Below are 26,149 nucleotides of genomic sequence, written 5' to 3' on the forward strand. Positions count from 1 at the left end.
TAAAAAGGTAGACAGGGCTTTTAAATCTCATATTCTTAGAAGTGCTTTGTTGCGTGTCTGGAAAAAGTATTATTATAAGTTAAATTATAAAATACCAATTTGGGGAATTCCCGGACACGCGATAGAAGGTGTATTTAGGGGAGTGAGTTTGGATATGTTTTCCTATAAGGAATTACTTAGATTGGAAGGGAATAATTGGCAACTTAAATCATTAGATGAGTTAAAACAAGAAAACATAAATTACTCTTGGTTTCAATATACCCAACTGAAAGCTAGGTGGAAGCTGGATCAGAAGGTTGGCATTACAATTACAGATGAAAACTTAGTAAAACAAATTAGAGATTTAAATTGTGCACATATAAAGAGGATATATAATGTTTTAATTGAATTAGACTCAGAAACAGAATTAGTTAAAGATTGTATGATAAAGTGGGCACAAAACATACAGGAACCAATTCCGTTGGATACTTGGGAGGTAATCTGGGTCAGAAATGTTAAATTTACTCAGGCTCAAAATTTAAGAGAAATTTTTTATAAAATGTTTTATAGATGGCATTTGGATCCCAAAAAGTTGTCTAACATGTATCCTAACCTACAGTCTAAATGCTGGAGATGTGGTAATTTAGATGCTACTTATTTTCATATGTGGTGGACTTGCAGAAATATAAAAGCTTTTTGGATTAAAATTTGGTGGAACATTCAAAAGATTTTTAAGAGAAAGATAAAGTTTTCTCCACAATTGTTTTTATTGGGTATTGTTGTAGATTGTGATACTAAAGAAATCAATTTGATGTTGAACTTGATAACAGCAGCACGGTTACTGGTGGGACAATATTGGAAGAAGGATAGTTTGCCTACTATAGAAGAATGGGTACTTAAGGTATCGAATCTTGCAGAAATGTCTAAGATTTCTGCTTATTTGAAGGACCATTCGCAAGAAAGATATATTTCAGTTTGGAGGAGATGGATAGATTATATTCAGAATAAATATGGGACTAAAAAGTTCCATTTAGCTTATGAGTAGATTTTAGATTTTTATTAACTTTAGTATTAGTATTGATTATATTTTTGTTTAAGTTATTATTATTATGTTTTTAATAATTTGAATGTATCAATGTTAAAGGGGAGTTAAAGCACATTATGAATTTGGCTAATTTTATAATAGATAATTTTAGTTAGAATATGATTATTATATTTATGACCCTGTATTCAGCTCTGGGAAGTGGGGGGAGAGGAGGGTGGTTTGGGGTGGGTGGGTTTTGGGGATATGTTTTGTAAAAAATTTTTTGTAAAACTCTTTAATAAAAAAAAAGTAAATTCCAAAGTTTTGTCCAATTCTTATCCGGCAAATCTTTGAGATTTGAGCCACGTTTAATTCATAATTGCCTTTAGTTTTTTTCATCTGTTTTTGGCTTAGATGAAGTAATGCATCTTTCAGGCATTCACCAAATAAACTAGAATTTATTGTGAGCATCTCCTTAAATACAAACAGCTCATAAGCTGGACCTACCTGTATTAGCAACCACATTATTGATGGCTTGTACATAAAAGATATGATCACATTGTTTCAAGTGAATGAGATGCTCCTATAACCCAAAATGCATGCTATTAATTCATCCCTGCCAAAATAGTTATTTTCATCAGACTTAGTTCATGATGAACTTAGAACACTAAGTTCTGTTTTATCAAATTAATCATGAAGACAGCTTAGTAGGCTGCCATAGGGGTGAAAAATTGTGGGATAGCTCCCCCATGTTTATATACTGCAGGTGGGTATAGTAAAGATGGAATATTATTATTTTTGTCTACTTGGAAAATGATGTGTTGCACTTTAATAAAGGAGGAGACAACTTTTGCATATATAGAATGAAATATATTAAGTTCCTTTTGGAAGGACTAGCAATAGGAGATAATAAATGTCTAATACAAGTGCATATGCTGCCTTCAACATATATGTGTTTAATTGATGGAGTCATGTTACTGACAAGATAATGAATTGCAAAGAAATTGTTATTAATACATAAGTTAAACATTTTGTTTCTATTTCTTTACAACTGATGATAAAGATGATAAAAATGGCCTGGCTATGTTCAAATTATACACACAAGAGAAAAGGCTTAGGTGTGGGGGAAAGTGTGACAATTCAATCTATTTATGAATATGAATGAATATGTCCATAATTGCCCAGTGTATTTTAACAATGATATAAAACTGTGCTTTGAGGAGCTTACAATGTACATTTCTTATTCTTGGGGAATTAATGACAGAAAGAAAATGGAATGAAAAAAGTAGATGCAAAAGTAACATTGGATAAATATGAAAAAATATAGTTGCATATCCTTAAGTAATTTATGGAAAAAATGCTTAAGATTACTTCAGATAGATGTACAAAATCTGCAAGAATCCAGATAACCACTAAAATAGTAGCCATGAGACACAGTTTCTGGCTGAGGGAGGTGACCCGCAGCCCCTCCAGGCCACACAGGATGATTTGGTCAAACCAGGTTAAGTCAGTTCAGGGCCAATCGGTGCAAGGTGATGTGTCTCCTGCAATGTACACTGATGGTGCAGAGCTTGCAGTTGCCGAGCCAGATGCCGGTGTGGGGCAGCGGGAGGGTGAGGGCGGTGGCCAGGCCAAGGCGGCGGCAGGCATCACAGGCCAGGTGCTCCTGGGTGGCCATGTAGGAACACAGGGTGAGGTGGTGGTGGCTTGGGTCCAGCACTGGGTAGGCCACCAGCTGGCCCAGTCCATGGAAGATCAGTCGCCCACCGTGTGCCACGCGTGCCACCTCTGCACCCAGCACCCACAGCCACCCCACCAGTGCCGCCTCCGCCCCGCCATCCACCCCGCACAGCCCCACCATGTAGAGTAGGCCTAACAGCTCCCACAGCACTGTGGCATCACTGCTCCCATCTCCCCCAGGTATCTTCAGGACTACCATTAAAAAGAGATGGAGAGGGAAATCGTGTCCACCAGGCCTCGGCTCCCCATTGGGCTAAGGGTTTCACAGAGAGCAGGGTGGACTTGACAAATGCAAGTTGAGGAGGGGGTTTCCTTGCCACTGCGTTTTCTCATTCTGACTTGTGGTAAGCCTGGCTGACACGAGATGAGCATGAGGCAGGTGCACACATGTTGTCCGTGCTTCGATGCCAGGCTCAGCAGCAATTCCTATTGGCTTTCAAAAGCCAATAAAGGGAATAGCACAGCTTGTGAAAAAGTTGAAAAAAATCCATCAAAAAAAAAAGGTGCCAGAACTCTGTTCTTAGCGTTCTATGAGAAAAAAAGCCCTGGTTATAGTCACAATATGAGTTTGCTTATCCAAGACGCTTTCTAGTTTTCCCCCCCAAAAGCTATTTCATCACAAGCTGTGGAAAGGAACTGATAAGTTTGGCAGGTTATTTTCATCATAGCATAAATTTGTTTTTGTATTTCTTCCATGGTGTACTCTCACATCTGGTGTTCAAGGTTAGTCTTATCTTGTTTTCAGCCAAGTCTCTCTCTCTCTCTCTCTTTTCTTTTCTTTTTTTTAAGAGTGTCAGATTGCAATTTCAGATTTAGCCACACGGTGGTCCCCAAGTGCTTAGAAAATTATTTTCTTTTCTTTTAGGGAACTGCCTGTTAATCCCTTTTCAACTGTTTCTTCTGTTTCAAAAGAGCAGAGCCAAATTTTCAAATAAAAATAGGAAGTAAGGAATAAATAGTCAAGACATTTTAGTCCACAAGTTTTTTTTAAGGAAAAAAGTTCTAGTTGAGGTCCAATTCATTTTTTAAAAGTTTCTTTTTAAAACACCCCTGGAGGTTCAATTGCCGCTGATTCTGAAGGGAGGGTTGAAATTTCCCCTCCCTCTTCACAGGGGGGGAAGGTATTTAGCAGCTTATTTAGGTGAAAAGAGGAAGATTGGAGTATAAGAGAGGTTGATCTTACCCGGTCTCTTCCATGCTGCTTTAATGTTGCCTGGTGGTAAATGTGGCTTTGGCTGTCTGCAGCCTTGTGACTGGCCGTATTGCTATGGCTGGTCTTTTGTTCACTGGTTTGAAGGGAATGCAGGCACTAATGGGGGAGTTGTCCCCCCCGCATTTCTGCAAAAACCCCTTCTTGCTGGTCGCTCCTCCAGGGTGACTCTTTGGCCCTTTTAGGACCCCCCAGCGATGCGAAACTGGACATGGAAGACGAAAGCTGTCTTCCCAACGTCCATAATGGCGGCACTGGCAAACCGGAAGCATCCTCCTCCTCCTCTTCTTCTTCTTCTCCTTCTCCTTCTTCCTTCTTCCTTCTTATTCTCCCTCCTCCTCCTCCTCCTCCTCATTATTATTTTAAATGCATTCTTGTTTTTCATCAAGAGCTTGTTCAAAGCTGCAATCCCTTTTCTCCTTGGTTTCTTTGTCTACTTCCAAAACTTTAGGATGATCCTTAGTTCTGCTCTGTGAAAGCCAATTTGTAGCCAGTGGTTAAGGCATCAGGATAAAAGTTGGGTGACTGTGATTTCTATTTCCACCTTAAGTATGAAGCTCGCTGGGTGACCTTGGGCCAGTCACTTTCTCTCAGCCCTAGGAAGGAGGCACCTTAGAGGGAAAATGTTGTAATCAGGGTTTTGAAAGTAGAAAGATTTTAGAAGAGCATGATAAGACCCAAGTGTAATTAGTTAATAGAATTGGAGATCCCAATTTGTTTTTTGCTTCATGTAAGAATCTACCTTTCAACTTATAGTAATTGTCAGGACCCACCTCAATCCACATCTTAGGAAATAAGAACTCTTGGATGCAAGTTTAGTCCAAAAGGAAAATGTTTACTAGGATGGAATCGATTGTGGCAATACAAGACGGAATCTAACAAAGTTACATTTCAATCCTATATAAAGCATTCCCATTTCAGCCCCTCCCCTCATCCATTTGGTCAGGCTCTCATCATTTGCTTAGGTGTCAGGCCCTTCCATGGGAAAGGGAACTCTCCTTGGTTTTATGGTTATTGCTTTCCTTTTTAGTTGTAAATGAAGATGCAATCCAGATCTGTCTCTCCCCCTCCCTCCCCCAGTTCAAATGTTCCCTGTTGTTTGAAGATCGCCTAAAGTCTATCCTCTCCCCCCCCCTTTGGAGAGATGGCAGAATCCCCAGAATAAGCACATTGTTCTACCTATACATTTATGAAATGTGATATAAATGGATTCTGACATTCGGCTCTCCTTTCAGAAAAAGGATGAGTCCATCTGTGGGGAAAAAAAACATATAAATGTTAGCATGGTTTGTTTGGATATTATGTATGAAACCTCTTAAGCAACTTAGGTGCTTTAACATGGAGTTTGTTAACCCACTCATTTTCTGAGGAGGGGAGGTGTTTCCATGCCACTAAATATTGTATCGTTCCATGGTGTTTTCTGGAATCTAAGATTTCTTTCACTTCAAAATGTTGTGGTGGTGGAATTTTTGCTCGTAGTGGTGATTGTTGTTCTCTCTTTAATAGACTGCAGTGGAAGGTTGGGTGTATTCGTCTAAGATTTTTGGGCAGTTCTAATTCAACTGTTACTGGGTTTATGATTCTTTTAATTGGAAAGGGTCCAATATATTTTGGTCCTAGTTTTTTACAGGGTTGGAGTGATGTCAGGTATTTTGTGGATAAATATACCATCTCTCCTACCCTAAATGGTGTGGGATCGGTTCTTTTTTTTTCTGCCTGTGTCTTGTATGCTTTTCTGGCATCTTCCAACTCTTTCCTAACGATTGGCCATGTATTTTGTAATTGAGCAATCCATTCCTTCAGATCAGGGATAACCGGTTCTTTTGGGGTTAGTTCTGGTATTGGGTTGAAACTCTGGCCTGTAGCCAGAGGAGTGTAACCTGTGCTTGAGTGGACTGCATTATTATATGCTACTTCTGCGAAAGGCAGTAGGTCCGTCCAGTCGGACTGCTGAAAATTAATAAAGCATCTCAGATATTGTTCAAGTATATTATTAAGTCTTTCAGAAGCTCCGTCTGTCTGAGGATGATGACTAGATGACAGTCCTTGGGTGGTTCCTAAGAGGGATAAAAATTCTTTCCAAAATGCCGACGTAAATTGCACCCCTCTGTCAGATATTATGCGTTGTGGTACCCCGTGCAATCTGTAAATATGCTGTACAAAAAGTTTTGCTAATGCTTTTGCGGTCGGGATTTTTTGGCAAGGTATGAAATGTACTTGCTTAGAGAACAGATCTGTGACAGTCCAGACTACGGTGTTTCCATTACTTTCTGGCAGTTCTACGATAAAATCCATGGCTATTTCTTTCCATGGGGCTGAGAGGTTTGCCACCAGTTGTAACAGACCTGGCGGTTTCCCTTGCAGTCTTTTGGCCATTGCGCAAATTTGACAGCTACCCACATAGCTTTCTATGTCCTTTTTCATAGATGGCCACCAAAATTGCCTTTTAGTTAAGTGTAAGGTTTTTACAAAGCCAAAGTGTCCTGCTGATTTTGTATCATGGCACAGTTGCATGAAATTTATTCTCTGTGTGGCCTGTATATATAGCTTCTCCCCCACCCATGGCAGTCCATCTTTAATTGTGCACACATGCTTATTTTTCTGGAACCATTCATCACTTTCCAAAGATTTCCTGAATTCTATTCCAGTTTGGCTATCTACCTTTGGCTTCATTTTTTCTTGTGCCCTGGTGGTGACTGGTGCTGCCAGTTGTTGTTCCGGTACAAGTGGTTTAAAGTCAGTAACTCTTGTGCTGTTATATTGGGGCATGCGGGATAATCCATCTGCCAGGAAGTTCTTTCCCCCGGTAAGTGTTTGAGAGTGAAATTGAATCGGTGAAAATGTTGGGACCAGCGGGCTTGCTTAGGAGTGAGCTTCCTGGGCGTTTTTAGTGCTTCCAAATTCTTGTGGTCTGTCCAGACCTGGAAAGGTATTTTATTTCCTTCTAAAAATTGGTGCCATGTTAGTAATGCCCACCTCAACGAGAATGCCTCTTTTTCCCATATTGGCCAGCGTTGTTCTGTTTCTGTGAGTTTTCTGGATGTGTATGCGCATGGTTGCAACGTCCCCCCATCATTTTCTTGTAATAGTACGGCTCCTACTGCTACATCACTCGCATCTGCCTGTATTACAAAAGGTTTGTCGGGATCTGGGTGTTTTAGGACAGGTTCAGCAGAAAAAAGTCTCTTTAGCCTCTCAAATGCTGCTTGACATTCCATTGACCATTTTAGAGGCTGGCTGGGTTTCACGGGTGACCCCCCCCCTTCGTTTTCAACAAATTTGTGAGGGGCATGGCTATTTGGCCAAATGCAGGGATGAATTGGCGGTAGAAATTTGCAAACCCCAGGAAACTTTGTAATTGCTTCCGTGTGCGGGGTGGTGGTGCCCACTCTAGTACTGCCCTGACCTTCTCAGGGTCCATTTCGATGCCCTCTGGAGATATGCGATATCCCAGGTAGTCGATTTTTTCCTGATGGAATTCACACTTCAATAATTTGGCATATAAATGGGCAGCTCGCAACTTCTTCAGGACTGCCCTGACTAGTTTGATATGTTCTTCTTTGGTTTCTGTGAAGATAAGGATGTCATCGAGGTAAACCAGGACCCACTTATATAGGTGCTCTCTCAGCACGTCATTAATTAATTGCATAAAGACTGTGGGGGCCCCTTGCAGTCCGAATGGTAATACTTTGAATTGATAGCACCCCATTGGGCAGTTGAATGCAGTCTTCCATTCGTCTCCTTCCTTAATCCTAATACGGTAGTATGCTTCCCTCAGGTCTAGTTTGGTAAAAATCTTTCCTTTCGATAGGTGGGATAGCATATCCTTCATTAGGGGAAGGGGGTACAGATTACATTCACTAATTGTGTTCAAATTTCTATAATCCACACACAAGCGGAAAGAACCATCCTTCTCCCTGAACAGAACCGGGGCGGCCACTTTGGGTTTGGCAGAATCAATAAATTCTCTTTCTAAGTTTTTCTTTATGAATCTTTCCATTTCTGCCATTTCCCTTGGGCTCATGGCATACATCCTGGGTTTTGGGAGTTTTGCCCCAGGTTTGAATTCTATGGTGCAGTCTGTGGGGCGGTGGGGGGGAAGCTCATCTGCTCTTTCCTCACTGAAAACCTCAGCCAGGTCCCTGTATTCCTCCGGTATCTCTGGTAACCCCTTCTCTTTCCCCACTGCTGCTGTCTCCTCCCTCTGGGTTGGGGGGGGCTTTTGGAGTCTAAGTTCTTCTGCCCCCCCTTTGGGAAATTGAGTTCTGCTGTCCTCCAGTTTATCCCGGGGTTCCATTTCTTCAGCCATTCCAGTCCTAGAATCATTGGGCATTCCATGCCTGGGGCCACTATAAACTTTATGTCCTCCTCATGGGGCCCCAGTGATAGGTGGATTGGTAAAGTGGCTAGGGTGGCTGGTCCTCCCCCTGCTATTGTCCCATCTAATTGACTAAAAGAGATTGGTTGTTTTAGCCTCCTCACTGGGATGCTCAATCTCTCCACCAGCGTTGGGCTGATAAGGCAGCGGATGCACCCAGAGTCTATCAGAGCTTTTATTTTGGCTGCTTCAGGCATAGGGGAAGCTAATATAGTCACTGTCTTAAGTATGGGTGGAAGGGGTCCACTTACCAATGGTTCTCCCTCTGAGCTGTCTTCCAAGTTGTCCACCGTCCCTGCGGTGCAGGCCGGAGTCCAATCCCAGTTCCTGGCAGGAATTGTGGACTCTACAGCCTCTGTCCCCTTCATGGAAGATTCTTTTGTGTTGCCTTGGGGCTTCCCCGGCTTCTTGGAGGATGATGCCTCTGGTTTTCGTGTGGGGGGGGGGGCTTTTGAACGACATTCTGCAGCACGGTGGCCCTCTCTCCCGCAGTTGAAACAACCCGTTGATTTTTTGGCTGTGGCTGGTGGTTTTTCCCCCTCGCGTGTTTGCTCGGGTGGCAGGCAGCCCCATGGTTTTCCTCTGCGGTGTCTCTTCAGTAGGTCTATTTCCATTTCCTCCACCAGGATGTACCAGTCGTCGAGATGGGGTGGGTCTCCTCAAGGCAGGCAAGCGTCATACAGGTCGTAGTTTAGACCGTCTTTGAAGTGGCTAAGGAGTATGTCTTCTGTCCAGTTCAGCTTGCTGGCAAGGGCTCGGAATTCTTGGGTATAATCAGCCACTGCTCGCCTGCCCTGCCTCACCGTTTTGATTCTCTCCCGGGCCTTATGGTCAGCCAAAGGATCCTCGAACCGCCGCCTCAAAGATGACATGAATCAGTTGAAGTCGTTGAGTTCTGGGGCATTGGAGTCATGCAAGTTCACCACCCAGTCTGCAGCCGTCCCATCCAGGGCAGATTTAACAATTCAGATGCGTGTTTTGTCACTGGGGATGTCCCGTCCATACTCTTCCATGTAGCTGAGGACTTGGGTTAGGAAGAATCCCAGTCGTGATGGCTCCCCCTTGAATTTGACCCTTGAATTTGACTTCCAGGGGCTAGAGCGTTGTCTGCGCTGGGGCCGGTATCGCTCCTCATCCTGGTCCCCGTCTGTGGTTCTGGGGTGGGTGGGTACTGCTGAGGCAGCAATTCCTGTTCCATTGGATGGCCCCGGGGTTTCAGGTGCTGGATCCCCTCCGTTACCTTTCCAGTTGCGTCCCCAGGTGCTGCCTTGGTTGCGATTTTCAGCTCTCTCCTCCCTCAGTGAGCTCAGGGTTGCTTTCATCAGATCAATGGCCTTTTCCAGGATCCGCTCCTCCTCACTGGCGTGCAGGGAACTCTCCATCTCTTGCCTCTATTCCGGTTGGTGGTTACTCCGCCTCAGGGTCGCTTCTCCTGAAGTCTTTTCCCACTCACTTTTCCTTCCAACGCCCATCGACCACCGGGGTTTTCGGTCGTACTGCTCCACCGCTTCTTCCCTGTGGGAATATGCCGCTTCAGCTTCCCATCGTCTCTGGGATTCCATTTGGGGGGAAGACTCCCCCTCCATGGGGCTTCCCTCCTCTCTTGCTTCGTCGCCAGACATTGTAATTTTTGCAAAGTCCCCCGGTAAGGTTTTCCCTTCCAGGTTGACTCTTAAAGCAGATTCCGTCTACTGTCAGGACCCACCTCAATCCACATCTTAGGAAATAAGAACTCTTGGATGCAAGTTTAGTCCAAAAGGAAAATGTTTACTAGAATGGAATCGATTGTGGCAATACAAGACGGAATCTAACAAAGTTACATTTCAATCCTATATAAAGCATTCCCATTTCAGCCCCTCCCCTCATCCATTTGGTCAGGCTCTCATCATTTGCTTAGGTGTCAGGCCCTTCCATGGGAAAGGGAACTCTCCTTGGTTTTATGGTTATTGCTTTCCTTTTTAGTTGTAAATGAAGATGCAATCCAGATCTGTCTCTCCCCCTCCCTCCCCCAGTTCAAATGTTCCCTGTTGTTTGAAGATCGCCTAAAGTCTATCCTCTCTCCCCCCCCTTCGGAGAGATGGCAGAATCCCCAGAATAAGCACATTGTTCTACCTATACATTTATGAAATGTGATATAAATGGATTCTGACAGTAATCTTCTGCCAGTGAAAGTTCATATACCTGGTGTACATTAGAAGTACAGGTAGTCCTCAGCTTATGACCATAGTTGAGCCCAAAATTTCTGTTATTAAGCAAGACACTTGTTAAGTGAGCGTTGTCCCATTTTATGACTTTTCTTGCCACAGTTGTTTAGTGAATCACTACAGTTAAGTTCATAAAACAGTTGTTAAGTGAATCTGACTTCCCCATTGACTTTGCTTGTCAGAAAGTCACAAAAACTGGTCACATGACCTGGGGACCCTGCAACCGTCATAAATATGAGTCAGTTGCCAAGGGTCTGAATTTTGATCATGTGACCATGGGAATGCTACAATGGTTGTAAGTGTGAAAACTGGTCATAAGTCACTGTTTTCAGTACTGTTGTAACTATGAACTGTCACTAAATGAACTGTTGTAAGTCAAGGACTACCTGTATAGTGCAAAATGAGATAACCCTACACTAAGAGGATGGAGAAGGAAAACAAGAAAAGTGAGACACAGGTTTGTAATACTTGGTGGGACCCTATAATTGCCTATGCAATGGCTGGACTGAAAGTTATTATGACAATTGACTTGAATTGAAATAAGTCATAGAGTCAAATATGGTCTCTATAGTTGCGTTTGTGTAATTCCTCTTTTCTTCATGCAGATGGATAGCCCATTTTGGACTGAAATTATGTAATTTCTGAAACCTAAGTATTATAGACTTAGGGAAGGGAAAGGCTTCAGTGCATAAATACACACTTCAGTGCATAAATGGACTTCAGTGCATAAATACACACCACTTGCCAAGAGTCTGAATTTTGATCCATAGGAATGCAGCAACAGTCATAAGTGTGAAAAATGGTCATAATTCACTTTTTTCAGGGCCATTTTAACTTAGCACACCGCGACAAAACAAATGGTTTGAAGTCGACGTCTACCTGTATGTTTAAAAAAAGTTTACGGTCTGCAATTCAAAAGGTGGATGAATAAGATGAAGTAACAATACCCAATACATTTGTCATTTTATGTCTTAAATCAAAAGTTGTTGAAAATACTTAATCAGGTTATCCGACCTTTCCTTCCCTCAGCCCATTTGCCAGGCTGCTTACGATAATGACTTCAATGAACTTCAGCTCCTATTGGAAGAAGACATCAATAATCTGAATGCCCAGGACCGTTTTGGTGGAGACACACCATTAATCTGTGCATGCAAGAAAGGGCACAATAGAATTGTCAGTTTCCTTCTGAAAATGGGTGCTGATGTGAACATAAAAAATAAGGTAAGAGCAGCGATTGCAATAGAAATGTTTCTTAGGTTGCTAAAACCAGGACGGATGTAGATTGAAGATAAAGAAGGCATATGCTGGCTGAAGAATTCTGGGAGTTGAACAATCTTAGTTGATAGGTTTAAAAAACACTGCTTTAAAGTCACTTCGAAGCTTTAAGGCATGTTGGATTCCTTTCTGAGTTCTGCAGGGTTAGGCAGGAAATCCAGACATAGAGGAAGAATTAGGAGATACCACTAATATTTATGGTAAACTGTATCTTTGTTTATAGATAAAATAGGAAGAGAAGACATCATCTGTTGTATTTTACGAGAAGGTGATAAGTTACTAAAATTCTTTATACTTGTTTTGATGAAGGGGAAAAATCATCTCTTTATATATTGTATTTTCTTTTTCTATACTGTATTCTTATTTTTTCCCCTTCCTTTTCTGCACCTTCTATTTTTCTTTTTCATTCTTTTTTAGTTTGTAATCATTTTCTATTATAGTTATAATTTCTAATTGCAATTACTATTAAAAATGTCAAGATTTGTACATATAATGGATATGAAGCTTGTAAAAAAGAGTAGTACTTCAATTATCCAACTGTAGCTGCCAGCTGTATACATTATTATGGTTGGATGCATAATCAGCCAGAGGTTCAGCATGGATTTGGCATTTTTGTCCATCTACTGAGTCTCTCCCAAGGACCTGTGATCACAGATGCTGTTTTTTAAATAATATTAAAGGTATCCTTGTATATAAGCGGTTCTGAGTAAAGCTGCCTTTGCCAATTGACTGATGGTGATTTTGGATGTGACATTTTCATCCACCTATTGGCTTTTCCCCAGGGATCTAGGATAGGCAGATATTGTTTGATGGTGCCAAAGATACAGTATTATCGTAGGATATAAACTGTTTCAATTAAAACTGACTTTTGCTATTGACTGATGGTGATTTTGTCAATGTCAGTGGTGTTCAAGAGATACTCCAGATACTTTAGAATTTTGTCTCAGGTTCCTATGACTATCTTGGCTTTGTTTTGCTATTCTATTTCTATTTGAAAATGTTTGTATTTTGCGATTTTCTCCAGTTCTTTCTCTGTCTCCAAATACTGCAACATCCACTATCCATCCATTCTTATCCATAGTTATGAAGTCTGGGATGTTTTGTGAAGTCCCTTGTATGTTTGAATTCTAAAATTCCACCTTTCCTTTCTTATGAATGTTTCTGGGAAATGGGGGTAAAATGTCACAACCAGTGCTACTAAATATTGCACTTACATGCAGGTTATCATGATGTCCTGTCTGGAAGTGTCACCTGAAACTATTTTCATTTCATTTCATTTTTTAATGTTTTATTGATTTTCTAATTTTACATTTAAGTATTTAAAAAGCAATGTGGCGGCTGAGTTAATCGATAATTCAATGACATACAAGTATCTTTAGTACAAGTCCCAAACTTCCCCTTAGTATTTACTGTCATGTGCAAGTTATTATAACCAATACTTCCTCTCTTTTTTCCTTTAATACATACTATCTCTTATCTAAATTAACATATTTCTTATTGCTACCCATCAGTCATTTAATAGTTTTTTTATATTTATCAATATTTTAGTATATTTTATATTTTAACATTCCATCTTTAAAACATCAATTCCCAATTTTTAGTTTTGCATTAATATTTAAGTTTAACATTTAATATTAATAATTTCCAAGTTTTAAGTAACCAAAGTTCACGATTATCACAATTCATCACAAAGTCTAATATTCAGGATACATGTCTTATCTATTTGAATATATTCTATTTCTCACCATCTTGCATCATCTAATTAATAATACAGTATAACATTCTTATTTTCTATTAATTTCCAAATGTCTTAAATTTAGTAACCAAAATTCCTCTTTTTCAACATCAAATATTTCCTCTCTTTTTCTCTTAATGTCTACTATCTCATATTTAAGCTAATACAGTTCTTATATCAGCTAAGTAAAAACATGTTTATTACATTTATCAATAGATTTTTACTTATACATATATCTTAATTACTTTTACATTCAATCTTTATAAACAAATCAATATTCAAATTCAACTTTTAATATCTATACTTCCAAGTTTTAAATGACCAAAGTTTTCTTTATCTCAGTTTATAACAAAATCTAGTATTCAAAGTACACATATTGTCTATTTGAGTATATTCTATTTTAATCCTCACTAAGTCAAAACCCCAATTTTCTTCAGCCTTATTCTAGCTTTCTTTCTTTGCCAATGTTGTGATTCAGCGTCAGCCTGTGGTTCCGGCAGCTGAGTCAGATGATTCTGAAGAGGAGGAGGAGGAGGGGTTTGGAGAGCCTTTGGTGTCAGAGGAAGGTTCTGATGCACTGCAGGACTCTCAGCGTGGCCCCTCCCATCTTGTTCTTCATCAGACTCAGCCATGTGAGCATGAGGGATTGGAAGAAGACGATCCACAGCTGGCTATGTTCAGGGCCGCTAGGAGCAGGAGGCAATCTAGCAGAGCAGAACAGAGGAAGGCAATGAGGCAACTCAGGAGAAGGCAATGAGAAGCCACGCCTTGGGATTGCTGATAAAAGGGGAAGGTGTGGGAGGTGCTGGTTGCTGAAGGCAACCATTTGAAGATCTTCTGTTAGAGTCCTGGTCTGTTATTCTTGTTTAACTCTTTTTTGAACTTTTGGTTTAACTCTTGAACTTTTCGTTTAACTTATGTTTGAACTCTTTGTAAATAAATTTGTTTGGTTTTTTTTCCCAGCCTGTTGATTATAAAAAGGGGTTGTCCCTGACATTCAAACAGGGCCGGTCGTAGGCTGGAACAGAACAGCCAACTTGCCTTCCACATCCATGCTTTTAAGTCATCAAATAGATCTCCCTCTCTTATATATATTGTCTGTGATAAAAGAGGCCATCCAGTCACCAGTTTTTTGGAAGGGCTAACAAATCATCTCTCTATTTTTCCATCTCGACATAGTTGTCCTGAAATGTTTATCTTCCCTTTGGTCTGTTCTTCTTCTTGATCCTCAGGTTTCTTCTGGTTTATATAGAGAGTGTTTTCCATTTTCAGTGTTGTCAGTCCCTTTTCTGGGTTTTCCGTTAACTGTGTTTGTTGATCAGTTAAATATTCTATCATAGTATTTAATTGTTCCACTTTTTCTATTATTTCTGTGTAGTTGATTTTTTAGTTGTAACCAAAGTTTGGTTTGTATATCTAGGCTGACATCTTGTTCTTTTCTGTAGCTTCTTATTTCATCAGAAGCTGTAAGAATAATTTCATAAATTGCTTTCAACATAAAGAAAATCTGTTCCTGATCTTCATCCATATTCTCTTAGTGGTGTGTTAAGTTAAAAGCTTTACAATCAGAGAATGAAAATAATTTTGTCACTGAGTATAGAACACAGCTAGGCTTCTCATAGCTGATATCTGCCAAGGTTGCAAAAATCTTATCTATAGTCTGGGCTTCAAGCCAAGTCTCTTTTAGACAATAACAAGTTTTTTTTTTTCCGGCTCCAAAGATGGCGGACGTGCTGGGGAGAGCTCCGTAACCCCCGGTTGTAAGGCGTCCCCCCAGGAGCCCCCCAGGGATGTCAATAGACCCCTGGGGTGGGGTGAGAATTTGGGCAGCTGAGATGGGCAATGTGCCGTCCGCGGCCGCCCCGAATCAGCTGTAGGGCTGCCGGACGTCTCCGCCCCACCGCCTGGGCCGTTGGCGGCCGTTTTTTACATGGAACCATCATCCTCGCTCAGCCTCAGCCGCCTGATCTTCTCTGGGCGGCGGCGGCGTCTCCGAAGGATCAAAGGGGATGCCGCAGATCATCTGTGAGGCGGAGGCGGCGGAAGATCAGCTGTAAGGCGGAGGCGGTGAAAGTGAAAGTGAGCACAGCAACAGTCGGTGTGAGCGCTCAAAGCCCAAAGCCGGTCATCTTCCCCAGGGGGCTGGAAACAGCATCTGGGCGGCGGCGGCGTCTCCGAAAGATCAAGGGAGACGCCGCAGATCAGCTGTGAGGCGGAGGCGGCGTAGCGAAGCGAAAGCGGTGAGAGCACCCAAGCCCAAAGCCGGCCATCTACCCAGGGGGCTGAAACAGCGGAGGCGGTTGGCGGTGACATCTTCGGCACACCCCCTGAGCCGCTGCGGCTGCACAGCCATTCGCCACCCAGGGGCCTTGACAGCGGCGGTAGCGCTGACGGCGTGGCATCTCCGGCCCACCCCCTGTACCGCTGCTGCCGCTACAACCATCCTGAGCGGGGCCAGAGTTGCTGTTCTGCCTCGGCTGCCTAATCTACTCCCGGATAGCGGCGGCGTCTCCGAGTGATCAAGGAGACGCCGCAGGCCAGCTTTACGACGGTAGCGGCAGCGAATGAGTGCCAACGACTCCTCTATGCCCTATACGGCGGAAGCGGCGGCAACGGAGGCGAGGACGGCGGTGACACCCTCTCCGGGCCCCGGTCGACCGTTTTTACCCAGGGCCCTCTGACAGCGGCGGTAGCGGCGGAGGCGAGGCATCTACGGCTCACACCCTGAGCCACCTCTTCGAAGCACCTTGATCGGAGACGACAACAGCAGCGGCATGACACCAGGGACTCCCATACCTCTGGGAGGCCACGCTCTGGACGGTCCCCAACCAATAGGGACCTATGGAGCTGTGGCCAGGAACAACGCCCAGAGGATCAGGGAGAGAACTGTTTGGGCGGCTGAACCACCAGAGCTGACGCCGATTAATGGATCCCTCCATCTTGCCTTTTACCCACTCTCAACCACCCTTGCCCACTCTCTCCCCACAGGACATAACGGGCCTGGGTGCAAGCCACGGTGGCAGAGTGGCTTGGCCTTACACCTGCAACCCCATAGAGGTGAGAGCTCTATGGGGTATGCTTCACCCAGAGTACGTTCTGGACCACCCCCGGAAGCAGAGTCACAACCCATTGTGAGAGGATGAGGAATGGCCTGCTTCTGGGGGGGTTCGCCCGGCCAAGTGGCAGTGGCAGGGCGACGAACCAGGAACGCACCTACCCGACTCGACCCTCCTACAAATTCACCATCCAGGGGACTGCCTTCCCGGAACCCCTTGTGACTATGCTCGTTCAATACTCCAGCACAGTACTACACGCCCTCAGGGGTTCCCCACTCTCCTGGGTGCGACCCGCCTGCATCACATCCAATCTCGATGACGGGCCCAACCACTGGGCCTCTGAGAGATGGCCGGGCAGGGTCAGGGGCCTCCAGCATAAACCCAACAAGAGGCCCCTGATTAAGTTCTTAGCTAAGTTTTTTGTGGGGTTAGGGAGGGGGGAGGGAGAAGGCTATGGTTGCGCGGGAAAGGCACGCCTTCCAGCTACCATAACGCATGCCAGGCCCACGACCGTTCGCGACGGCGTACAACGAGGACCAGTCGCCGATAACACCCAATGGCGTACTGACAAACATCCCATCCCTAGGATGGTGGGGAATGGCAGAAGGTGCACAGACAGAGGGCCGTATCGTCACCGGGAGTGTCATCTCCGCTCTGTAAAAGCGGTGAGACGCTCCGACCCTCTGTTCTCCCCCGGAGGACCCGGGAGCAAAGGTGCGCCCCCTCCCATGCTAAGGCTGGTCTACCTGAATGCAAGGTCCGTAGCTAACAAAGCTCACCTCATTCGTGACCTAGTGGAGAGCGAGCATGCGGACCTGGCTTGCATCACGGAAACCTGGCTGGGCCCAGAGGGTGGTGTTCCTCTGGTTGACCTCTGCCCGCCAGGTTTCCAGGTGCTGCACCAGCCTCGGGCTCATGGGAGGGGTGGGGGTGTGGCAGTTATCATCAGGGAATCCCTTAGTCCGCGAGAGACCACCGTCCCTCAGATGGTCGGGTGTGAGTCTCTCCTACTGAGATACGGCCCAGGGGCGCAGTTGGGCCTGCTGCTGGCGTACCTACCACCTAATCGTGCAGCGGCGGCCCTGCCCGAGCTACTCGATGCCCTCTCAGGGTTGGTGGTTGAATTCCCAAGACTCATGGTCTTGGGCGACTTTAATCTACCGTCCCTGGGAGGATCGTCCGAACTGGCTCGGGAGTTCATGGCTTCCATGGCGGCCATGGACCTGTCGCAAATAATCTCTGGACCGACTCATGAGAGAGGCCACACCCCAGACTTGGTGTTCTTGTCTGGACGGTGGCGTGATGATATCGGTGGGGGTACCACAACTGTTACGCCCCTGTCATGGACCGATCACCACCTCCTGCGGCTAGACTTCCCCCTTGCCACCCCCCACCGTGGGTGCACGGTGCCAGTCAGATGGTACCGCCCTAGGCGCCTAATGGACCCTGATAAGTTCCAGGCAGCGCTTAGGGACACGCATGCACTCCCTGCTCACAGCTCGGCGGATGCCTTAGTGGAAGCCTGGGAAAAGGCAGCCACGGAGGCTCTGGACCGAGTTGTACCCTTGCGGCCTCTGACCCGGCGCAGATCCCAGCGAGCCCCATGGTTCACCGAGGAGCTCCGGGAGATGAAGCGTCGGAGACGGGGCCTAGAGAGCCGTTGGAGATCCAGCCGATCCGAATCCGACCGATTGCGACTAAGAATCCTCACCAGGTCTTATCTCGCTGCGATAAGGGTGGCAAAATCCAACTATTTTTCCACCCTCATCGCGTCCGCAGATAATCGCCCGGCTGCCTTGTTCAGGGTGACTCGCTCCCTATTAAACCAAGAGGTGAGGGAGGAACCCTTACAGGGTCGAGCCGAGGAATTCGGTCAATATCTGCTGGATAAAATTGCTCGGATTCGAACTGGCCTGGACTCCAACTGGGCTGAGATGGAAGAACAAGACATGGACAGTCTTGTCGACGTCATCTGGGAAGAATTTGATCCTGTAACTCCTAAGGAAGTGGACAGGATTATGAGAAGGTTGAGCTCCTCCACATGCTTACTGGACCCGTGCCCTTCCTGGCTGGCCTATGCAGCTCGAGAGGGGACACGTGGCTGGTTCCTAGCGGTCATCTCTGCTTCTCTGAGTGAGGGTCACTTCCCCACTGCCTTGAAGGAGGCGGTGGTGAGACCTCTCCTCAAGAAGCCCACCTTGGACCCATCCTCTTTGAATAACTTTCGTCCAGTCTCCAATCTTCGCTTCCTCGCGAAGGTTGTTGAGAGCGTGGTGGCGCACCAACTTCCTCAGATCCTGGATGAAGCGGTTTATCTAGACCCGTACCAATCGGGTTTCAGGCCGGGCTACAGCACGGAGACGGCATTGGTCGCTCTGATGAATGATCTCTGGAGAGCCCGGGACAGGGGCCATTCCTCTGTCCTAGTCTTATTAGACCTCTCGGCGGCTTTCGATACCATCGACCATGGTATCTTGCTGCGACGCCTCAGGGGACTGGGAGTGGGAGGCACGGTTCTGCGTTGGTTCTCCTCCTTTCTCCAGGGTCGCTCGCAGTCGGTGCTGACAGGGGGACAGAGGTTGACCCCGAGGCCTCTCGCTTGCGGAGTCCCTCAGGGGTCGGTCCTCTCGCCTCTCCTGTTCAACATCTACATGAAACCGCTGGGTGAGATCATTCGCAGTTTTGGAGTAGGGTACCATCAGTATGCTGATGACACCCAGCTTTTCATCTCAACTCCAAACAATATCAGTGATGCCCTAGACGTGATGTCCCGCTGCCTGAAAGCGGTCCGGGAATGGATGGGGAGGAACAGGCTTCAACTGAACCCGGACAAGACTGAATGGCTGTACGTTCCGGCAAACCAGGATATTCAGAATGTCCCATCGCTTAACATCGGGGACATGTTACTACCCCCTGTTGATAGGGCCCGCAACCTGGGTGTCCTCCTAGACTCGCAGCTCTCCCTAGAAGACCACATAGGAGCTGTGACCAAGGGGGCCTTCTCCCGGGTACGACTAGTTCGCCAACTACGGCCTTATCTGGACCTGGATTCCTTACGTACAGTCACCCATGCCCTTGTGACCTCTCGCCTAGACTATTGCAACGCTCTCTACATGGGGCTGCCCTTGAGATCCACTCGGAAGCTTCAGCTGGTGCAAAGTGCAGCGGCACGGACACTCTTGGGAGCCTCCCGATACTCCCATATCACACCTCTCCTCCGTGCGCTGCACTGGCTTCCGGTTGCCTTCCGTGTGAAGTTCAAGGTGCTAACAATGACATACAAAGCCCTACATGGCATGGGTCCGGACTACCTACGGGAGCATCTTCTGCCGATGTCAGCACCCCACCGTCCTGTGCGCTCCCACAGAGAGGGCCTCCTCAGGGTGCCACCGCTCAAGGAATGTCGGCTGGTGGCCCCCAGGGGGAGGGCATTCTCAGTGGGTGCGCCAGCCCTCTGGAACAGCTTACCAACCGAAATCCGGATGGCCCCCGACCTCCGTACCTTCCGACGCGACTTAAAAACCTTCCTGTTCCAGCAGTCCGGCCTGGCATGATAGCGTTAATTGGGGTCCCAGTTTGTTTTCAATATTGTTTTTATTACTTTTTATTGTTCATCTGTAGACCTTCCTTCCTCTGTACACCGCCCCGAGTCCCTCGGGAGAAGGGCGGTTTATAAAAAACTAATAAATAAATAATAAATAAAAATAAATAAATAAGTTGTAATATCAGGTTTAGACACAAGATGTCGCCCATACCGTTTAAGATTTTTTTTAAAGTCCAAAATTTTTATAATCATTTTTCCAATTGTACTTCTTTTTTGTAAGTAAAAACCCAAATCTTCAATAAGAATAAGAAATATTTTAGTCTTCAAATTTTAGAAAGATAGAAATCCAGTTAGAATCAAGTTTTTCTTTCAGTGTTTTAAACTCCCCTGGATAGTCAGTCGTTGCTGTTTTTAGAGGGTGGGATAGAATTTCCCTTCCCTCTCTCCATGGGGGAAAATTGCTTTGGGCAGCTTATACAGGTGGAAAAAAATAGGATTGAAGAGAGGTTCATATCTCACCCAGTCTCATCCGCACTGCTTTATAGGTGCCTGGTGGTATATTTGACTTCGGCTGTCTGCAGCCTAGTGACAGGCCATATTTCTATGGCCGGTTTTTCGTCCACCTGTTTGGAGGGCTGCCCTGGATTGATTGAAAGGGCTACTGCCCTCCCGCGATCAAGTGGGGGGGGTCTTCTCCTTGCTTGTCACCCCTACAGGGAGACTTTTGTCCCTTTCCAGTGTCCCCCAGCAGTGCGAAATCGGATGTGGAAGATGGAGCTCACTTTCCAACATACACTGTGGCTGTGTCAGCAAACCAGAAGTCATTTTCATTTTATTTATCCATAGTACCTTATTTGTTGGAGTGTTGTAATGTGCTCTACATGGGGCTACCATGAAGAGCATTCAGAAGTTATAGCTGGTGCAGAGTGTGGCAGTGGAGGCAACTTTGGGGCCCCAAGAATGTGCCCTTATAACACCACTACTTCACTGGTTGCCAGCCTGCTCCCAGGAGCAATTCAAGGTACTGGTTGTTATGTCGTGGGCTCAGGTGAGCAGGAATGAATACAGACAGTTGTTCAGAAAGCAACACATCCTTTATTAGTTATGACAGAGCTTAACCCGTGCCGTGCCCAGCCACTATATATATATATATAAGGCTGGAGACGGTCTGTCTAGGTTTCAAAGAAGCCGTTGGCTCATGTGGTGTGGTACCACAAGCTCAGTACATAACACTGGTGATCACCTTTAAAGCCCTTCATGGCATTGTGAAAGGAGAAATTTTATGCTATAGTCCTTCTATGCAAGGTTAGGCCTAGGTGAGCCAAATCAGGCCTCATGGAAAAGTAACTGAGCCAAAGTTTGTGCTGTAGCCAATTTCACAGTTCAAAGGAAATATTTGCAGCTTAAGCTGTAGCTGTCTTTTGCTCAATATACCTTTGCAGCGTTGCCTGTGTTATATGTATATTTAGAACATATGGGTTAAATTTATGGGAAATAGGGAAGTGATGCTAGCAGATGTGAGTTTCAGATGTACACAGGTATGTGGAAAGTTGGTATATGGAAAGCAGTGGCCAGCAGAAAAGTCCAAAGCTGGTCCTCATTGCAATGAGTTGTTGAAATGTAAGTACTGAATTTGTGTGTTAAATTTAAACAAACCTCTGGATCGTAAAGTGAGACTTTTGTTGTGTGTTGTCTGTTGTTTCATTTGAACAAGTTTTTCTCCTGACAGCACGGGGCCAGGTTACTTGAGGGACTGTCTCACCCCACAGGGATTGGACCATCCCACTTGTGCTACCAGAGGAGGCATGCTGTGGGTCCCATCAGTCCGATTATTCTGGCTGATAGGTCCAGAAGGAGGGCCTTCTCTGCTGTTGCTCCTGCCGTCTAGAATAACTTGCCCCCACATGTGAGGTTGGCCCCGGCCCTCCTATTCTTTCATAAGGGCCTAAAGACTAGGCGCTGCCAGTTGGCCTGGAACCCCTGTGAGGGAACAGCTCGATGGAGGTGGTTGATTGAAAAACAATAGATTCCATCTTCTCCCACTCTGCCCCCCGCTCTCCCCACGTGTCCTTAGATTTTAATGCCTGACTTTAATTGACATGTTTTAATGTATATGTATAGACATATTTTTAGGACTGTAAGCAATCCAGAGTTATCCTATGGTCAGATGAGTGGCCAATACATTTTACAAATAAATACATAAATTTTTAGCCTTCAGAACTCCCTTTGGTTATGCCATCAAAATGTTTGAGTAAAATTCCAAGAATTGGCAGAGGGCTTTTGCTTCTAGGAATTATTTAAAGTTGTGCATTAAGACAGATCACAAAGATAGGAAATGATTTAAAATTTGGACGAGATGCATTTATAAAGCCCCCTTAAAGGTTGAGGTAATATTTGTATACTCCATGAATGTGGAGTAACCACGGGAAAATTGTGGTTCTGGTGACTTGTTGGAAATAAGCTTTGTGGGAACTAAGTGGGTGATTCTAATCTGCAAGGAGAAGGCATTTTTCAGAGGTTCTGGGCTCAAATCATTTGAGGCTTTATAGATAGGAAGAACTCTTTGTCCTGCTCTGGGAAACAAATTACGGTAAAAGGCATTACTACATAAAGAAATCAAAATTGCTGCAACATGTTTTCTATGGAGACCAATCTGCTGCAACACTGAAGTTCCAAGCACACGTAAGGGCAGCCCTATGTAGAACATTTTAGAGAATTGAAGCTTGGGAATTATCTGTCAATGCACTACTTTTTTAAAAGCCAGTTGTATCTAGGAATGGATGCAGCTGTCAGCCAGTGAGTCTTTTGCCTCCTTCTGGGGGATTAGGAGAGATCTAGATTCAGAATTACTGCCCAAGTGTATATATGATCTTTTAAGAGTGTGTGATCCCATTGAGAAAGGGCAAATATATGGCAAACACAGAACTAGGACTAATAAAAGTGATAAGGGTGGGATAAAAATAAATAAGTGAATAGATGTCTGAGGGAGATGGGCAGTTAAGAAATATGAAATATAAATAAATAAAAAGTTCATCCTTTCTAGATCCAGTTTATTACCCTCATCCAGTCTATTATAAAAACTGTTTTTATAATAGTTTCTGAGTCACATTACTACCCGATGATGCTTTGAAAGAGACGTTGTTTTGAATGTTATCATAGCACTCGGCTCAAATATCTGATGCTGTCTCCAGCAGTTTCATATATACTGTATGTTTCAAAATATCAGGAAGAAAATAGTTGTCAGGCTTATCCCAGCTTGGATGTATAGGAAAGAAAGACTCTCGACTCCATTTGTAGTGAAAGGGATATTTTTTACTGAAGCCAAAGCCAGCTCTGAGGATTTCCCTTGTAACTGTGGTAATTTTCCCTTCTCCCAGGCCCTCTCCCCTTGGTCACCTTGCTTGTATCCAATAGCAATAGCACTTAGACTTATATATCGCTTCACACTGCTTTACAGCCTTCTCTAAGCACTTTACAGAGTCAGCATATATTGCCCCCAACAATCTGGGTCCTCATTTTACCTACTTCGGAAAGATGGAAGGCTGAGTCAACCTTGAGCTGGTGAGAATTGAACGGTTGGCAGTCGGCAGAATTAGCTTCCAATACTTCATTCTAGCCACTGTACCACCACGGCTCTTAGGGTAACAGTTCCACATTTTGGTGCCTCTTTGAATGGGCATTTCGCATTCCATTTCCAGGTTTGTGTCCTTGGATCTTTCAACCATTGTCTCTGAATGGCACCTCTGGATTCTGTCATTCCTTCCTCCCTACCTTACCATTCCCCCTCAGCATATTTTATAGGCTGCCATCAAAGCAAAGCAAAGCAGGGTGAAGAGATTTGATCTGACAATAGCCTCAACTTCCCAGGTGACATTATGTAGATCCTTCCTGAAAGATAGAAGCAAAACCATTGCAGAATAATGCCCCTAGTTTTAAAAAGTGCCAAGTGGTTCTCATAGTCAATGCTGTTGCTATCAGGGTCAACATAGTCATAATCCTTCTTTCTCTCTCCCTCCAAATGAGCATCTTACATCAAGATAATTAAGACAACCTGAATGTCAAGACTGACTCGCCCTTTCACCTATATTCCACATCACTCACAGTTTGACAAAGAAAAGTGGAGGAGGTGGGATGGAATGAAAGGGTTGGGGATTGCATCTGAGCATTGCCAGTTCCCATGAGACGACACATAGACCAGATGTTCTAGCAGGACTGGCCAGTTCCCATAACAAAATAAACAGAAGTGATTGGTGGACATAATTGTACTGTAGGTGGCCCATAGGGAAAGGGGGAAATTAACTATGCTAGCTTTTGCATGGGAAACCCAGAGCTGGTTTTGCTTCATCTGTGCCAATATGGTTTATTCACAAAAATTTATACTCTTGGTAAAATAATGTCCCAGGAGTTCCTTTTTCTGGATCCACTAACTGGACAGTTGACACAGAACCTCACGGCCTTCCCTAAAGCTAATTTGAAATACAATTGATTTCATCTAGCACTGCCTGAAACTAAGGAGCCACCACATTTGATTGCTTTGAAAAGCATGGAACTTTAGAAGCTGACCTTAATTACTGTCAATGCTGCTAACATCGGATGTTCTTGCTTCACAACATAGGGAGAGGTAGCCTTTTTCTTTAACTTGTAAGTTACTTTTAGAGTTAGAATGAGTGGACGCTGGGGGGGGAGTAGGGACAATGTATCTCAAGACTGTTTGTAATAAGAGAAGAGAAGAATTGGCGGGTTGAAGAAGGGAGGGAAAGTTTGCATTTTAAACTAATCGGGAGAATGTGATTTATGACTGTTAATTAGGGGAGGGAATTGTGCTTTGATACGATGTGTTTAGGGGAAGAGAATACAGATTTTGGCTTTGACAATGTATCTGCCGAAGCTATGCTACTCAATTAAAAGATTCTTTAAGGTAAACAATGCCTTGAAGTTCTTTGAAGTATTGCATTTGTCGGAATGATGATAATTACATTATTTAAAAGAATAAGGGAGGACTTCTTGAAGATGGTTTTAAAAAAGATGAAACTTCCCCTCCCTTAGGGAGTTAGCAATACAGTTTACTAGACCAACTCCCAAAGCTTTCTGATAAACAGATACAAGCCATGTTAGGTAAGGATCAATAAGACATGTGATAGTTTACATTTCTCTGAATAAACTATCCAGATCCTCAAATACATACAAATCATAATTTATACATTATTCATGTGTAAATTAGGAAAAAAAGAAGAAGGCTGCAGATTGATAACAATTCAGGTAGGTACTAGTTTTTCCTTGACTCGTTATTATTCGTTATTACTTTCTCAACCAGGCACTTCTTTCTTTCCTTTTAACTGAGGGTAACTCTCCTGGAACTGAGAATATCCCCAGGGTAATTTCTGCAATGGGAAAGCATCGAAAACCTTTCCAAACTGACATCAAACAAATCACAGATAATTTTTTTTATGGTAGGTGGAATGAGAAACTGCCTAAAACTCTCCCCTTTCTCTCTCTAGAAAGAAAGAACCTGTTTGCACTATGCTATCAAAAAACGATTTGGTTTCCTTGATTATTTGCTCATCATACTTTTAATGCCTGTTATGCTACTGGGATATCTTCTAATGGTAAGTTCCAGGTCAAAGAAGTATCAAATGATGCCTACTGTTATACCCTTATCCCCTGTCCTTTCAACCATCTAATCATGGTTGTTGTAGTTACAAGCGGTGGGGCACTCCGACCCTCTGGCTCTGCCCCAAGGTCCCGGGAGTGAGGGTGTGCAGCCTCCCGAGCTCCGGCTGGTGTATTTGAATGCCAGGTCTGTCTCTAATAAGGCTCCTCTCGTCCGCGACTTGGTCGAGGGTGAGCAGGCGGACCTGGCTTGCATCACGGAGACTTGGTTGGGCCCAGAGGGCGGGATTCCTCTGGTTGACCTTTGCCCACCAGGTTTCCGGGTGCTACACCGGCCTCGGGCTCAAGGTAGGGGCGGGGGTGTGGCTGTTGTTATGAGGGAGACCTTGTGTCC

At 44.5% G+C, this 26,149-nt stretch overlaps 1 protein-coding gene across 1 annotated transcript in view; it reads left to right on the forward strand.

Moving 5' to 3' along the window:
* The window catches only part of ANKRD22 (ankyrin repeat domain 22), a 50,701-nt gene that overhangs the window by 15,628 nt on the left and 8,924 nt on the right, over positions 1 to 26,149 (forward strand). Inside the window, exons 2-3 of the mRNA XM_081329612.1 lie at positions 11,565 to 11,756; positions 25,644 to 25,751. Of these exons, the coding sequence (XP_081185738.1) occupies positions 11,565 to 11,756; positions 25,644 to 25,751 (300 nt within the window). The remainder of the gene's footprint in view (positions 1 to 11,564; positions 11,757 to 25,643; positions 25,752 to 26,149) is intronic.

The sequence above is a fragment of the Vipera berus genome (assembly GCF_964194415.1).
Source record: "Vipera berus genome assembly, chromosome: 5".
Taxonomy (NCBI): Eukaryota; Metazoa; Chordata; class Lepidosauria; order Squamata; family Viperidae; genus Vipera; species Vipera berus.